The 15,175-nt window shown below is 35.4% G+C and overlaps 1 protein-coding gene across 4 annotated transcripts in view; it reads right to left on the bottom strand.

Annotated features, from left to right (window-relative positions):
• The window catches only part of AHCTF1 (AT-hook containing transcription factor 1), an 82,501-nt gene that overhangs the window by 46,884 nt on the left and 20,442 nt on the right, over positions 1–15,175 (bottom strand). For all 4 annotated transcript variants that reach the window (XM_082834665.1, XM_082834663.1, XM_082834666.1 and 1 more), the window contains 8 exons: positions 11,237–11,444; positions 9,469–9,585; positions 8,058–8,142; positions 6,569–6,719; positions 5,103–5,235; positions 4,807–4,988; positions 4,306–4,367; positions 3,250–3,378 (listed from right to left, as the gene is read on the bottom strand). In XM_082834665.1, coding sequence (XP_082690791.1) covers positions 3,250–3,378; positions 4,306–4,367; positions 4,807–4,988; positions 5,103–5,235; positions 6,569–6,719; positions 8,058–8,142; positions 9,469–9,585; positions 11,237–11,444 — 1,067 coding nt within the window. The remainder of the gene's footprint in view (positions 1–3,249; positions 3,379–4,305; positions 4,368–4,806; positions 4,989–5,102; positions 5,236–6,568; positions 6,720–8,057; positions 8,143–9,468; positions 9,586–11,236; positions 11,445–15,175) is intronic.

Below are 15,175 nucleotides of genomic sequence, written 5' to 3'. Positions count from 1 at the left end.
TATCCAGGGACCATTAGACAGAAGAGATTTCTTCTACACAACATATTAACAATTCTGCTAGAACATGCACCAAACAGATGGGCTAAAAAGATCATACTACTCGCAATGAACAAAAGAAGATTATGAACAAAACTATTTCAAAACCTCGAGCATCTAGAAAAGAAAGTGGACCTGTTGTAGAAACTGTTCAGGTTCCATTACTAAAGTGAGCAAAATTTGTTGGACCAGGTGGATATCAATTAAAAATAACTTCAGGCTGAAACAGGAGTAACTATTAGTCAGGTGGATGACGAAACATTTTCTGTATTTGTACCAACTTCCAGTCCTATGCATGAAGCAAGAGACTTCATTCCCGAAATCTGCGAAGATGATCAAGAGCAGCAGTTAGAAACGGGAGCAGTGTACACCGCCACAATAACTGAAATCAGAGACACTGAGTAATGGTTAAACTATATCCAAATATGACTGCAGCACTGCTTCATAACACACAACATGATCAACGGAAGATTAAACATCCCACTGCTTTAGGATTAGAAGTTGGCCAAGAAATTCAGATGAAATATTTTGGACGTGATCCAGCTGATGGAAGAATGAGGCTTTCTCGTAAAGTGCTCCAGTCTCCAAACAGGCTTCTCTTAAAAAAAAAAAATCCTTGTTATTTGTGTCTAAAAATGGAACATCAAACCACAGCCTTTATTTCCTACCCCTACATCATCACTGGGTCTCACTAAAACGATGGTAAAGAGTCAAAAAAGGTATAAATCAACAAGGACAAAGAAAAGAGAAGGGAAGGCATCATGGGATAAGAGCTCAACAAAATTTTTGAAAAGCAGTACTAAGCAGAGGAAAGGTGACTGACTTAGCAGTGTGAAGGAAACCACGTCCTAGAGTCCCCACAGAGGGGAACTATAGATGAGAATAGAGCCAGTTTGGCTCTCAGAATCCTATCAGGTTAAGTTCTTGGAGAATCCAGGTACAGAGGAAAGTGGGTGAAAGAGTGATCAAACATGGGACTGAATACAGGCAACAGGTTCAAACTTAGTATCTAGAACAGACAGTCCCCACCCTTCTGTTACCCTGCAGCAAAGAACTGTGGAGCCAGCCTGACAGATCTCTGGAGACACTGAATAGTCCCAGAAAAAAAATCTGCGTTTCTCAACTAAAATGGTGCATATCCAATCTATCTTCCTAAAGTAAAAGATACCTCTGGATGAACTCTATCCACACAAAACACACAAAAGACAGTTTATAATCTATTACTGACTCACTTAACATATGAAAAGATAACTAAGAACCACCAAACATTTAAGGATAGCCACCAGATCAGAAAGACTACAATAATAAAAATAACTCCAGAGAAAATAGAGATAATTCATGGAACTAAATAAAACCTGAAACATACATAGCTAGGAGAAGATATTTCATCCATAAAATAGAACAGAATACTATGAAAAAAGGATGATCAAAGAGTAAGAGCTCACAGAAATTTTAAATTGGGGCTAAATTTTTAAAATCTAAAAGAAAGAAAGGAAGATGAAGAAATCTCCCAGAAAATAAAATCAGAGGCAAATGAGACAAACAGTTGGAAAGCAAAGATAAGTTAACCTAAGATCAACTCAGACAGTCAACATTTGTCTAACGGGGTTCTACAGAGAGCAAAAACAAACTGAAAAGAAAAAATTAAGGTTGTGTGAATGACAGGCTAGGCAAGGGTTTTTGGGTTTTTGTTAAGGCCATCTGGAAACTCCAGGAAAAAACAAAAGTTATATAAGAAAATGTTTATGTAGATATCCGCAGTCAGTTCCTCATCCACAATACAACCAACTGCAGACAGAAAACATTCAGGGGAAAAAAATTCCAGAAAGTTCCAAAAAACAAAACTTGAATTTGTCATGTGCCAGCAACTACTTATATAGCATGTACGCTGTACTAAGTACTTTAATCTAGAGATGATTTAAAGTACTTGGGTGGGTGTGCATAGGTTACATGCATATACTATGCCATTTTACATAAGGTACTAGAGCATCCTTGAAATCTGGTATCTGTGGGGGTCCAGGAACCAATCCCTTGTGGATACAGAGGGACAACTGTACATGACTGCACAGTGAATATTTGCTCAGTACAGTAATATAAAAGGAGAGGGGGGAGAGAAAGAAAAAAAAAATCCCCTGGTAATAGTATTGAAAATTTCTCTTATTTCTATGAAATTAGGCATTAAATTCCAACTGCAGGTGTTAAATCACCAGCAGCAATATTTACATTTCGTCTGATATTTAAAAGGCTCTTTCCCAACAATTCATTATGTTACATACCTGCAATTATTTAAATAACTTAATTCCAACACTACTTGAGGGGAAAGTTAATAAAACATTTTCTCCTTCTCCACAGGAAAATGACCTGGGATTGGTTTACTTTCTTTAAGCACATTTTACTAGCAAACATCAAGTTAAAATAAATGTGAATTATAAGTTATCACCAGGCAACACTGGTTTTTTTTTTTTTTTGGCAACACTGCTTAAGAATGTCATCTGACTGGTAAAATGTATTGGGACTATAAAAACTGTGAGTGGATTTTACAATATTTTTATTTATATATCCATTAGGAAATTAAGATTTTGGCTTCCACGACTAAGTCTGACTCCCATAACTGTCTTGTGTTTTACAGGAACTTGGAATCTTCACTAAGAGGCTTTCACAAGACACTTGTTTCTATAGAGCAGTGGTTCTCAAACCATCACAAATCACCTCAAAGGCTTATTAAAATACGGACTGCTGGGCTCTACTCTTGGAGTTTCTGATTCAGTAGCTCTAGGGCAGGAACCAAGAACTTGCATTTCTAACGAGTTCCCAGGGAAGCTGATATTGGGAACCCTAATTTGTGGCTATAGACTGTGAGATTCACCTAAGTCAAGATGGTTTCCACACATGTGGTCTCATTCTCTTGCACCTAAGCTGTTCTCTCTGGGGGCTAGAAAATGGCCCCTCGACTGTTATAATGACTTCTACTCATGACATGCCTGATGCAGCCATGATGTGTTTCCTAGCCTATAGACCTGGTGGCAAGTTAGGCCTATTGGGTCCTACAAGTATGAATTTCAAGCCAAACCCAAGAACCACAGCTACTGACTTGCAGAGTTGGCATTATACTACTTAATCTACTTTTTTAGAAATTATCTAATAGATTTTTGTTATAATAGAAAGCTAATAACATGTGATCCAAAAGAAACAACAGAGTTAAAAATCTCTCACCTGACTTAAACTGGAAGGTTGAATATCAATAAGTCTTGGTGAGAGAAGGCCAGCCGCAAGACATCGATTGTAACTATCAGGAATGACTTCATTGAGAGATGGTCCTGATTTCTTTAAAAAAGTCAAAGTCTATAATAGATTGATTAATATCAGTCACTATTCAATTCAAATAATCAAATTTAAGAATAACTAATAAACTCATCACCCTACTTTACACTTAACATTTTGAATAAAACTAAAAGGCACTGAATGAAAATTGTGGAAGACTACATTTCTGTACTTCTTGCAGGGAAAAGTGCTTATAGGTTCTTGAGGTAACCAATGCTTGCTAGTTACAAATAATACTACTGATAAGGGTATTTTAAGTTGTTTATATGTAAGGTAACCCTGTTACCTTCTATAAAGCTGACAGACTTGGTAACAGATCTTAACAAACTTAATATACAAAAGAAAAATCTTGCAGTTTATTCCTCTTGGCCTAATGTGAAAGAGATCTGATATGAAGTATAAATATGGCATTCATCCACATCTAGCTGATAATCATTTAAAGGGTCTGCCACTTTGTGTTTTCCTGGAAAAGTATTTTCAACATACAGTCATAACCCACTCTGGGCCAGTCACTGTGCCACTGTGCTAGGTACTTTCTTTGCATTACTTCATTTGTCAACATACAGTCATAACCCACTCTGGGCCAGTCACTGTGCCACTGTGCTAGGTATCTTCTTTGCATTACTTCATTTACCCATAAGCTTTCTGAGAAGGAAGAGAATTAAGAGGATGGATAAAAAGGGATGCAGTAAAGCACTGCTTTACTTTTGCCTGGGGTTCAGGAGCTAACATCCATATAAAGCTGCTAAAAACATCCCAATACCTTAGAACCTAGAAGGTTGCCGTCAGTAACTGATGCTACTAGCGGCTAATCTCATAAACCTAGCAGAAGCTACCTTTTAAGACGAAACAATAGTTTATATAAATAACACTAAGTAAAGTTTAAATCCATGATCTGACTTCAGTTCAAGAAGAAACACTCTGTCCAAATTGTCATTTGTTACCTACCTCCTTCTGAAAACCACTACAAGTTATATGAACAACTCCTGAGTTTAACAAACAAGTGGCATCTAAAAAAAAAAAAAAAAAAGATTAAAGAAAAATCCACTTACATATTATATTTGGGATGGTTTTAATACAATAAAATTTATCCTAATAACAGATTCTTAGGCAAGGTATGGAATTACTACATACAATAAATTTTTAAGTAATTTGTCCAGGTTATTTCTATCCTAACAAGATACCAAACCTTATCACAAGTGCACTTAATATGAAATAGTTAATACCTTTTCTAGCAAATTCAAAATAGTGATAATTTCTCTATAAAACATATAAACACTAAATTTCTTGTGTGCATATATCAAGTTAACTTCCTAACTTATCCATATATTAACTAATAACAATGAGAAATGAACAATACACTATACACACATATACACAAAACACAAATACAAACACATACTCTTGCATGTTATTTTTCTCAAAAGGTAATGTTAAAGAAATACATACCAAAGTTGTAAGTACTTGGGTTAAAAAACTGCTCAGGAGGTGGATATGAAGGAGGAACTCCTCGACTTAAACTTCTCTCATGTACTAATATATCCAAGATGTAATGTGAAGAAGTCCTACTTACAACAGAATCCAGTGACCACAATGCAAAATAAGAGCAATTATGTAGATATTCTCCTGATCTAAAAGAAAATTTTACACATTAGGTCAATGAACTGCTACACATAAAATTCCTATATATGTATATATAAATAAATACATACACATATACGTAGAGAGAGAGAGAAAAATCATACCTTAACGAATCTGGCATTTGTGCATGATACCAACGATTTATGTCGAAAAGCCCCAAATATATAGAAGGCTTTCCCTGTCCATATATATTCACCTGCCAAGTAAAGACTGAAACACTGGTATCAGGAGACAAAGCTAAAAGAAAAGAAGATAATCTTTAAAAATAGAATAAATAATCTCAAAATAAATCCCCCAAATAAAATAAGAGCAAGACTTTCTCATAAATTAAGAGGCTTAATTCATATTTGATTTGATTTGTCAAGACACATTTCTATCATTTATTCTATAAGAAGAGATTCATTCAATTGTATGTTGACTGTTTTTCTATTTCAAGAAGACCTTATTAAAAAGTACTCATTGGCAACTTTGAGGTATTGTAGGTAGAAAAGTAGAGAACGATTTGAATGAAAATTCTCCCATGAATATGTCACTGCTACCAGAGAATATCAATACTTAAAATGGATGCCTTTAGGCTTTAGGGCTTAATTCTTTAGAAGAATTCTAGTTGAGAAGGATTGATCCAGCTATATGGTAACGTGTGGGGTGGGGGGACATAAGTATCTGGATGGTGGCTGGCCTAGAAGGATAGGAACAAAGTTAAGAGATCAATAGAAGGAAAGAGGAAAGTAAAAATCTGAGGCACAACTAACAGGGAATATAAAAAAGAAGATGTGAGTGGGGAATAAGAGACAGGGTTTGATAAGTTCTGTTTTGACATGTTTAGTTGGATGTGAAGAATGGATCACAAATATAGATGCGGGGACTAGGACAGAGGCCATCTCTGGAATGAATGAGCTAACCATGAGAATGAATCCCAGTAAGAACAAACAAAATCAGGGCCCCACTGAACATTCCCAGAACTAAATAAAACTATCCCATTATCACATTCAATCCTCACAACCGACCCTTTGCAGAAGGTATAAATGTATTATTCCACTCACAGGTAAGGAAACAAGAGGCTCAGTCACAAATGTTAAATAATTTATGAAAGGTTACAACTAGTGACAGAGCTGGGACTTGAATCCATGTTGGTTGGATTCTAAGATCTATGCAATTTTCACTATGCCAGGATGTTTACCAGGAAGAAGGAATGACACTAAAGTAGACAAAAAATTCAAGGCAACCAAAGCATGTCTGCCGTATACGTCTCAAAAAATACAGAGGTAAACATTATTCAGAGACTATTCATACTAGTTACAACTAGAGACCTTTTTTTGTATGTCTGTCTGTTTTGAGAGCTGGATCAAAATACAAGGGTTTCTCATTTTCTTAATCTATTCAATTCTTGAGTTCTACACATGGCAATCTGGAGAGCAAGACATACCTCATATCTCATACAGACCTGAATATATTCCACAATTAGTATTCCAATGAACTACAGAAAACAATACCTGTCATATATCTTAAATCAAGATAAATCTTAAATCAAGTATTCACATGGTATATAATAAGAGTACTTTTAACCAACCTTCATTCATGCCTTCCTCCCTGTCACCATGAGATCGAAATTTCTCTACAGTTTGGCATCCCAACAGTTTGGTATTACCAGTCTGGCCCCTCAAAGGAAACATGCCACCTGTGAGGTCCAGTGTATATCTTTCTTCACAGTACTCTAACCCCTGAAATAGAAAATGTACAGCAATCTATATCCTAATAGGATTCTAGGAAAAAGTCATTCTAAAATTAAATGTTCTCCAAAAGAGTTTTCTTACAATACAAAGAAAACAAAAAAGTTAAAAGACTGAAGAGAACAAATTATTGAAAAGGGTTCTAAAATTTTATATAGCATAAAACACAAATAAAAGACTAAATTTAGTCTCCCAAAAATATTACCAAGAAATCTTCTAAAGCTGTTACTGAACATGGGAACCTTCATGTACTACTGGTTGCGGGGGTAAACTGGACCTAAGCATTAAAATTATATATACGTATACTCTAGACCAGCAAACCTACTTCTGTGTTTTCACTGAAGTTCTTGCTCTAAAACAGTAGTCCTTAAATTTTTGTTCGCTGATCCCTGTAACAATCTGACAAAAGCTATGAACTTTTCCCCAGAAAAATGCATACAGTTGCCCCTTGCTGTCCATGAGGGACTGGTTCCAGGACCCTCTTCGGATACCACAATCTGTGGATGCTCAAGTCCCTCATATAAAATGGAGTAATATTTGCATATAACCTACGCACATCCTCCCGTATACTTTAAATCATTTCTAGATTACTTATAATACCTAATACAATGTGAATGCTACGTAAATAGTTGCTGTGGCACGGAAAACTCAAGTTTTGCTTTTTGGAACCCTCTGGAATTTCCCTCCCCCCCCCCCCGCATATTTTTGATCCGAGATTGGTTGAATCCACAGATGTGGAACTGGAGGATTGGGGGGGCAGGGGGAGGGACGACGCGGACACTGTGATCATGAAGATGCCACACGTAATTCAGGGACTTCACAAATTCCCTAAAACCCAAACACACACCCTCAAATACTAGGTTAAGAAAGCCTGTTCTAGAGAAGTTAATGTGATGGCTAACCAAATATGGCTATTAGCAGGACCCCACTATTTCCTCAAGAATTCAGCCAGAAAAATAGTCATACAAAACGTAGATGCATTTACCCTCTTTCACAATTGCAAGCGACAAGACTATAAAGTCACCCCATGGCTTACTGCTTGTTATCTTAGAGCAAGAAAGTGGGGTTATTTTTCCTGGCTACCAATTAGGCCACAAGTTTGTCTTGTCTAATTCCCTCATTTTAGAGGAAAGTGACACCTGAAGATTTTAAGATTGCTACCTTGGTAAAATACCAGTCTCCTGATCCCTAATCTAATACTTTTTATATTATATTACGAATACAGTATTAACTTGAATAGAAGAATAACATTTCAATATCTCAGTATCTTAAAACAGGCAAACAATGAACAAAATGGTACTCTGAACCCATACTACCATTACCATTTACCTCATATAAAATTTGTCCTGATGCCAAACACTTTCTGTCACCAAAGGCCAGCTGAAGCAGATGCAAACTCAAAACATCCCCTTCACTGAAAGAAACAGAAATTAGCTAAGGAGAAATACTGAATATCATATTAATGCATTAAGCACTTTTTATTGTCCAAATAAATTTAATCTGCATACAATATTGAGTGCATGTGACAAAACTGAGGTCACTGTAAAGAATTTAGTTTTACTTGGCTGTTTTCACAAAATGTAGTCCTTTGAAATAATAACTGATTTAAATATTTATTGATTCTAATTAACTAAAGCTTATGTTGCTTGCATATTTTAGGTGACATCTTATGTGCCTGAGACTATAACTCTTTACTTAATAGTCCTCCCTTTCTTCAATAGGTGTGCTTTACTTAGGCAACACTGGAAGAAAAAATAAATGGGATACAAAAATTGTTCAGATAAACGTCCCTTCTCATTCACCACATGGAGCCTTCACAAGGCACATTACTCAAGCTGCTGCCAGCCCACATTACACTCAGATGGATGGAAATACGGATTTCACTTAATGAGGAATATCCCAATAGCTGTCTCTATATTTTTATTTCTATTTTCCTCCAGGATTGACAAAGTGACAAATCAATTCTTCCTTCACTGACTTACTCACTAAAGCGTAAGACAAAACCTCAAAGTGAAGACATCTAACACAAAAACCCAAGCTGACCACAATTCATGTACGGACTTGGGAAAAGAAAGTATTAGGAACAGTTATCAAATCATGTCATTTATGCCACAGACTTAACTGTTTCATTGATCATCAAAGAAAGTACTAAACACCACTGAAAAATAAGAGAAAATCAATACTTACACTGTCCTAGCATTGCAAATGAACAAGCTTAACCAGTTTGAAATTAAATTGAAAGGAAAGATTTCTCACAAGCTATAGCTGGAATAAAATTAAAGCTTATGAAAGACGGAAAAATTAACTGAATTAACCCTAAAGATATACTGCAAAAGGCAAGCAGAGGGACTAGAGAACACAGTACAGATACATACACAACAAAGAGAAAAAAGGAATGAAGATTATAAAAGAGAAAAAATGTTCTTATGAGAGAACATAGAAGGCCATAAAAATTGCCTAAGGAATAAGAAATTGCCTACTTATGTGTATTGGCTTACTCTCTGAAATAACACCTAAACAGGTCAAGTAAGCACAATTTCTTCTTACTGATATCTCAGCATTACTCAAACATGCAGAAATAATCATTTCCCTTTTAAAGTCATTTCAACTACCACTTTCTAATTCACTGAATTTATGTCACTTTCACTAAAAAGGGACAACAAAGTACAAAGCTTTGCAAAAGAAATTAACTGCTACTCCATTCCTGACAAATATTTAAAACCACATGTATCACACTTACCTATCTTGTGTAGACTGAACAGCCCACAAGTAACAGCAATTACGAGGATCGTTCTCAGGTTCTTGAAAAGTGACAGCATATACAGGAACTCTTCCACCTTCCAACTGTGTGTAGTATCTATAACAGGCACAAATATCAGTACACTTCATACTTTTAAGTTATAATTTCATGAAAAGGAAGAAGATGCCTCATGTAAGAATCTGGGTTAGAGCAACTGCTGTTCATACAATCGTCTTATCTTCAAAAATACACAGGGTACAAGACATCAAGACAATGAGCATGGCACCCCATCTCCCAGGTAGAACTGGGAAGGGTTAAAATTACTAAAGCACATGCATATACACATGTGTGAACTAGTCCTTCCAGGCGTGTAAACGTATGCCACGATGTACTGTTCCCCAATAACAGGTACTCTAGAAAGAGATGAAATACTGCCACAACACTCTATTTCAGCTGCTTGGGTTTAGAGTCAATTTCCCCATTACGACAACAGAATGAGTTAGAATCTGAAGAGTTCTCACAAACCCTTTGGAAAAGCATGATCAGTGAAGGATGATAGTGCTAAAGAAAACACTGTAAAAGCCAGGTTCTCCAGGCACTCCTTTGGGAGCTATGCAAAAACAAGAGCTGATAAAAAGGTATCAACAAAGAGAGTTGAGATGGACTTCCCATAGGGAGCTACTAGGCAATAGCATTGCCACTTCATCACTGGCACTTTGCAGAAAAATTTGACTTTGAGGAGGTGCAAGGACCGTTAATGTTTACTTAAGGGGCTAGTAACACTCTAATATCATCAAAGAACCCAACAGTAAAAAATGGGTATAGGTGAGAATCTTTATTTTCTACCTCTCTCTTTTTCCTTCACTTCAAACTTGGCAAATATTTATAACCAAACACAGCCAAGTAGGTACCAATTTGTTGGTGAGACGAACTGAGCAGGAAGTTTGGAAGGGTGAATATTTTGTTGACTCATTTGCAAGAAAAATTACTCAAGAAAATATTCCAATATTACTTGGAAGAAAAAAGAAGAAATAAATATTAAATTGACAACTTAAGAGACAAATAGGTATCTACTTAACTCTTAACAGAGATTAGACTTAAAACCTATAGTGCCTTACCTCCCTCAATAAAGAGTCAATTCCTCAGCAATTTTAACAACATAAAGATTAATAGAAAAGTGTCAATATAATTATACTTGGGGGAAGTTTTTGACAGCATAAAAAATTTTTAACACAGTATTTTGTAACTTTCTAAAAAAGCTTTTGTTTTTCTGTGAACTGAGAACTACTACTATTAAACTACCTTACGCATATGGTTATGTAGAAAAGTACTTCTGAAGGAATTCATACTATACAAATACGTAGTTTATCTTAATATAGTCATAGTTACTAGCAAATTGAACACCACAATGACTGCAATGCCTTTATTTCCCCTGGCCGAGCCACACTGCTTGCAGGACCTTAGTTCCCCGACCAGGGACTGAATCCGGGCTACAGCAGTGAAAGCACAGAGTGCTAATCACTGGACCACCAGGAAATTCCCTGAAATGCCTTTTAAATATACTGAATCAACCGAAATTCATGTGCTAGGTCACTCCTTTATTATACAAAGTTATAATTTAATGCAATGGAAAATTACATAGTCATTTAATCATTATCCTATCTTTTCCTGTTTATGTTAATTTTTAAATATTAGTAATTGAGAACAAGTTACATTCACAAAGAAATTACCAATAATCACATAATCGAAGAGAAAAAGTTGTACTTACTCTCTTTTCATGCTTTTCATATTCCAAAGTGCTAGATACCCATCAGAAAAACCAACAGCAAGCTGATTTGTCCGGTTTATGTAACTAAGGGTTGAAACAGCTGTTCCTGATGGGCTTACTAATTGAAAACACAGATGGCGTCCCTCTTGTATCACATTTTCTCTGATGTGTGGTACTTCAGCTGGGATACCAGTTATAACTTCAAGGTCTAAAAAATAAATAAGACAAGTAAGATTAACAAACTATAAACATCATAAAAGCAAGTGCGTTGCCCATTATTCAAGCAGCAACTGAAAACTACTGGGGTCAATTAAAATAAGATTAGTGATAACAAAGCATACTGAACTATAAAATAACTGCCTTTATTTTAAATGCTATAATTTTCGAAGTATATTTAATTGTATAATTTCTTAAAAATCTCATAGTACACATCAAATATTATCTAAAGTAGACTCTTTATTTTAAAAGAATTAAACAATTTCCTTAACAATCATAAATAAAGCTGATGGTTTCTTTATTCAAATTTACAACTAACAACCTAAATATTCCCCTTGGAGAATGGCTGGTTCCAAGTCAGAAGCAGAAAATATATAAGATGAGCCTGGCACATCCTGTGCCAGAAATCTAGGAAGCTATCAAAATCTGAGGAGATGTGTCAGACTACATGAAGGTGCCTTCGTTAGCAAAAACAGAACATTTTTGGGCATGAGAAGAAAATAATGAAAATGAATAAAACACATTAAGTACAATATATAAAACCCCATGAGTTCCTGCCCTCCTTACTTACAAGAGACCTTAATGAATTGAAACACTGAAGGTAGCTGAGTACCAGCTTCTTACTCTGAAAATTAGTACTTAAAGAAATAGTAATATAAGCATTTATTCTCCCTTTTCTGTACAAACTGTATTTCAAGGTGAACAAATGGCCCTAGTTAATCAGAAAATTATTCTTTAGATTAACAGAACTTTAAAATCATCTTTTTTTGCAGCCCTAATGACACAAGAGACCTAGGCAACAATCTCAGTGGATGAAACAAAGTATGGTTTTTCACCCTTGGCTCCATTGACATCTTGGGTCAGATAATTCTTTGCTGTGGGGGCTGTCTTGTGCTTTATAGGATGTTCACAGCATCCTTGGCTTCTATCTACCAGATGCCAAGTAGCATCAACTCCCTCCAGTATTAATGGCCAAAAATGTCTCCAGATATGACCAAAAATCTGGAGGGCAAAAAATCACCCGAGAACCACTGGTACAAAGGTTGATGGATCATGCTGTCGTCATCTGAACCCACTGATCACTGAATATGAAACAAGACACCATGTGCCTCCTGCTGTGATACATTATGAAATACCCAGCACTTCTGAAGTATACTTGTCAAGTGTTAAATCAATCTAATCAGAGCTAACTTAACAATTGCAGAAAATACAAAATGTAAATGACATCACATGAAGACACACAGATAATTCCAAAATGTGGGGCATTTTACCAGATAACTAACATCTTCAGCAAGTCAGTGGCACTAAAAATAAATAAATGAATAAGGACAGGATAGAGGGAGGACGGCTCTAAATTAATAGACATGAGACGCAAACCATCAAATGTAAGTCCATATTTAATGTCGTTAACAGTGGTAAACCACATCATGATTATGTAGTAAAATAACTGTTATTTGCTTTAGATTAGTACAGAGTAAAAAAGAGAGAAGGGTGACTTCCCTGGTGGTCCAGTGGTTAAGACTCTGTGCTCCCAATGCAGGGGGCAAGGGCTCAATCCCTGGTCTGGGAACTAAGATCCCGCATGCCACACGGTGCAGCCAAAAATAAAAAAGAAAAAAAAGAAAAAAAAAGAAAGAGAGAGAAGGTGGGGAAAGGGAAATAAAAGAGAACAGATGCACATATGGGTAAATGCTGAAAACTGACTTGAATTTAGGTAACAGGTTTGTGGGAATTTTTATACTGGTCTATCTACTTGAAGATGTTCGAAATGTTTAAATAAAAAAAATTCAGGCCCATTCATTGATATAACTGTGCAAGAGCAGATTCCCTCAATGCTGTTATGAAGGGGGAAAAAATCCTATCACATTGTACTTGAATGATTACCCTCCTAATCCATTCTGCTTCTGATTTTTTCCCCCAGAAAACAGCAAGTGATTACATTTTGCCAAAATAACTAGTTAATAAATGGAATACTGTAAACTTATTCAAGAGAATAAAGTAGACTCTATATGCACTGATATGGAAAGATGTATAAGAAATACTGTTAAGTTTGAAAAAGTTGCAAAATAGTATGTATAATATGTTTATCATGTTAGGAACTTCATTTTCTACGTTGTGTGTGTTTCAGTGAAGTCTAAATAGCTGTAATTATAAATTACTTCTGTAAACAAAAAATTAATTTTGCATTAAACCCCAAAACTCAACTTTTTGTATGCTATAAAATTCAATGGCTTCCTAATTCTCAGAATTGAGAAACTGATTCTGATCTTTGATTACAATCCAGAGTTTCATTATAAAATTACCCTTGTGTTGAATTTAACTACTAACTATTGACTCCTGAAATAAAGCATGTTTCAACTCTACTATTTTGATCTGAAGAGTTTTAATTATGAATACAGGTATTTTAATTAGCCTTAGACCTATAGCGATATCATCTACAAAACACTCTGGAACAAAACTCCATCAAGACTAATTCCTTCATCAATTTTCTACAAAGAGCAGTTAAATCATTTCTAATATTCTACAAATTCATTTTTAGTTACTGTTATTTATACTAATCAATTCTTTTCATTTCAACTTTACCTGGGATTTTATTAAGATCAATCAGATCTTAATACATATTAAATTTCCAGGTATAGTTTCCATCACTATGAGAATTTTTTTTTTCCTTAAGTGCATGTGTGGCCATTATTTCTACCAAATCAAACTTTTTCATGTCATATTTTGCAGATGTAAATTTTGATCAGATAATCTGGTTCTTCAGTTAATTTCTGGTCAAACATAATTTTTACCACTTGCAGTTTTAATCAGTTTTATTACATACCAACAGTTCTTATTAGTTATACTCATTATAAATTGGGACAAAATACTGATTATTTATATCTATTTCTTAGCTGATCCATAAATAAACAGATCTGCACTAATATTACAGGACTATTTTTTTTAAAGATTTATTATTTATTTATTTATTATATTATTTATCTTTGGCTGTGTCGGGTCTCAGTTGCGGCACGCGGGATCTTCATTGAGGCACACGGGCTTCCCTCTAGTTGTTGTGTGCAGGTTTTCTCTTCTCTAGTTGTGGCGCACAGGCTCCAGGGCATGTGGGCTCTGTAGTTTGCAGCACACAGGCTCTCTAGGTGAGGCGCCTGAGCTCAGTTGTTACAGGGTATGGGCTTAGTTGACCCGCAGCACGTAGGATCTTAGTTTCCTGACCAGGGATCAAACCTGAGTCCCCTGCATTGTAAGATGGATTCCCTACCACTGAACCACCAGAAGTCCCAAGAGGACTATTTTAAAAATCAAGAAGGTCCTCAAGGAATAGTTCTTTCCTGAAACTTTATTGGTAATACACACATTTTTAGAAGTTTTTAGGTTAGCTCTCCTCCCTACATAAACCAATCAAGTAAGAGTCTCATAAATCACAAAAATAACAAAACAAAAAACACTTGAGGAGTAGATTTATAAATATATGCATTAGTATTAAAGGGGGAAAATTATCTCTCTTCACTTAAGTAGCGTTTGTTCTATTTTAGGATGTTATTTTGTGAGAGAAGACTTTTAAATTACTGTTATTTATTGCTTTATTTCTATCTTGGGCTTACTGTAGGAACAAGATTTTATACCTTTCAGCCCTTCTTCTGGCATTTACTTAATAACTTGAATATATTATTCAAGTGTATATCTGGAAACATACCCCTATCTCTTTCAAGACCTAGTCTA

The sequence above is a fragment of the Leucopleurus acutus genome (assembly GCF_964270905.1).
Source record: "Leucopleurus acutus genome assembly, chromosome: 2".
NCBI lineage: Eukaryota > Metazoa > Chordata > Mammalia > Artiodactyla > Delphinidae > Leucopleurus > Leucopleurus acutus.
The sequence above is the reverse complement of the archived record's forward strand: the minus strand, read 5'-3'. Positions and strand labels throughout refer to the sequence as shown.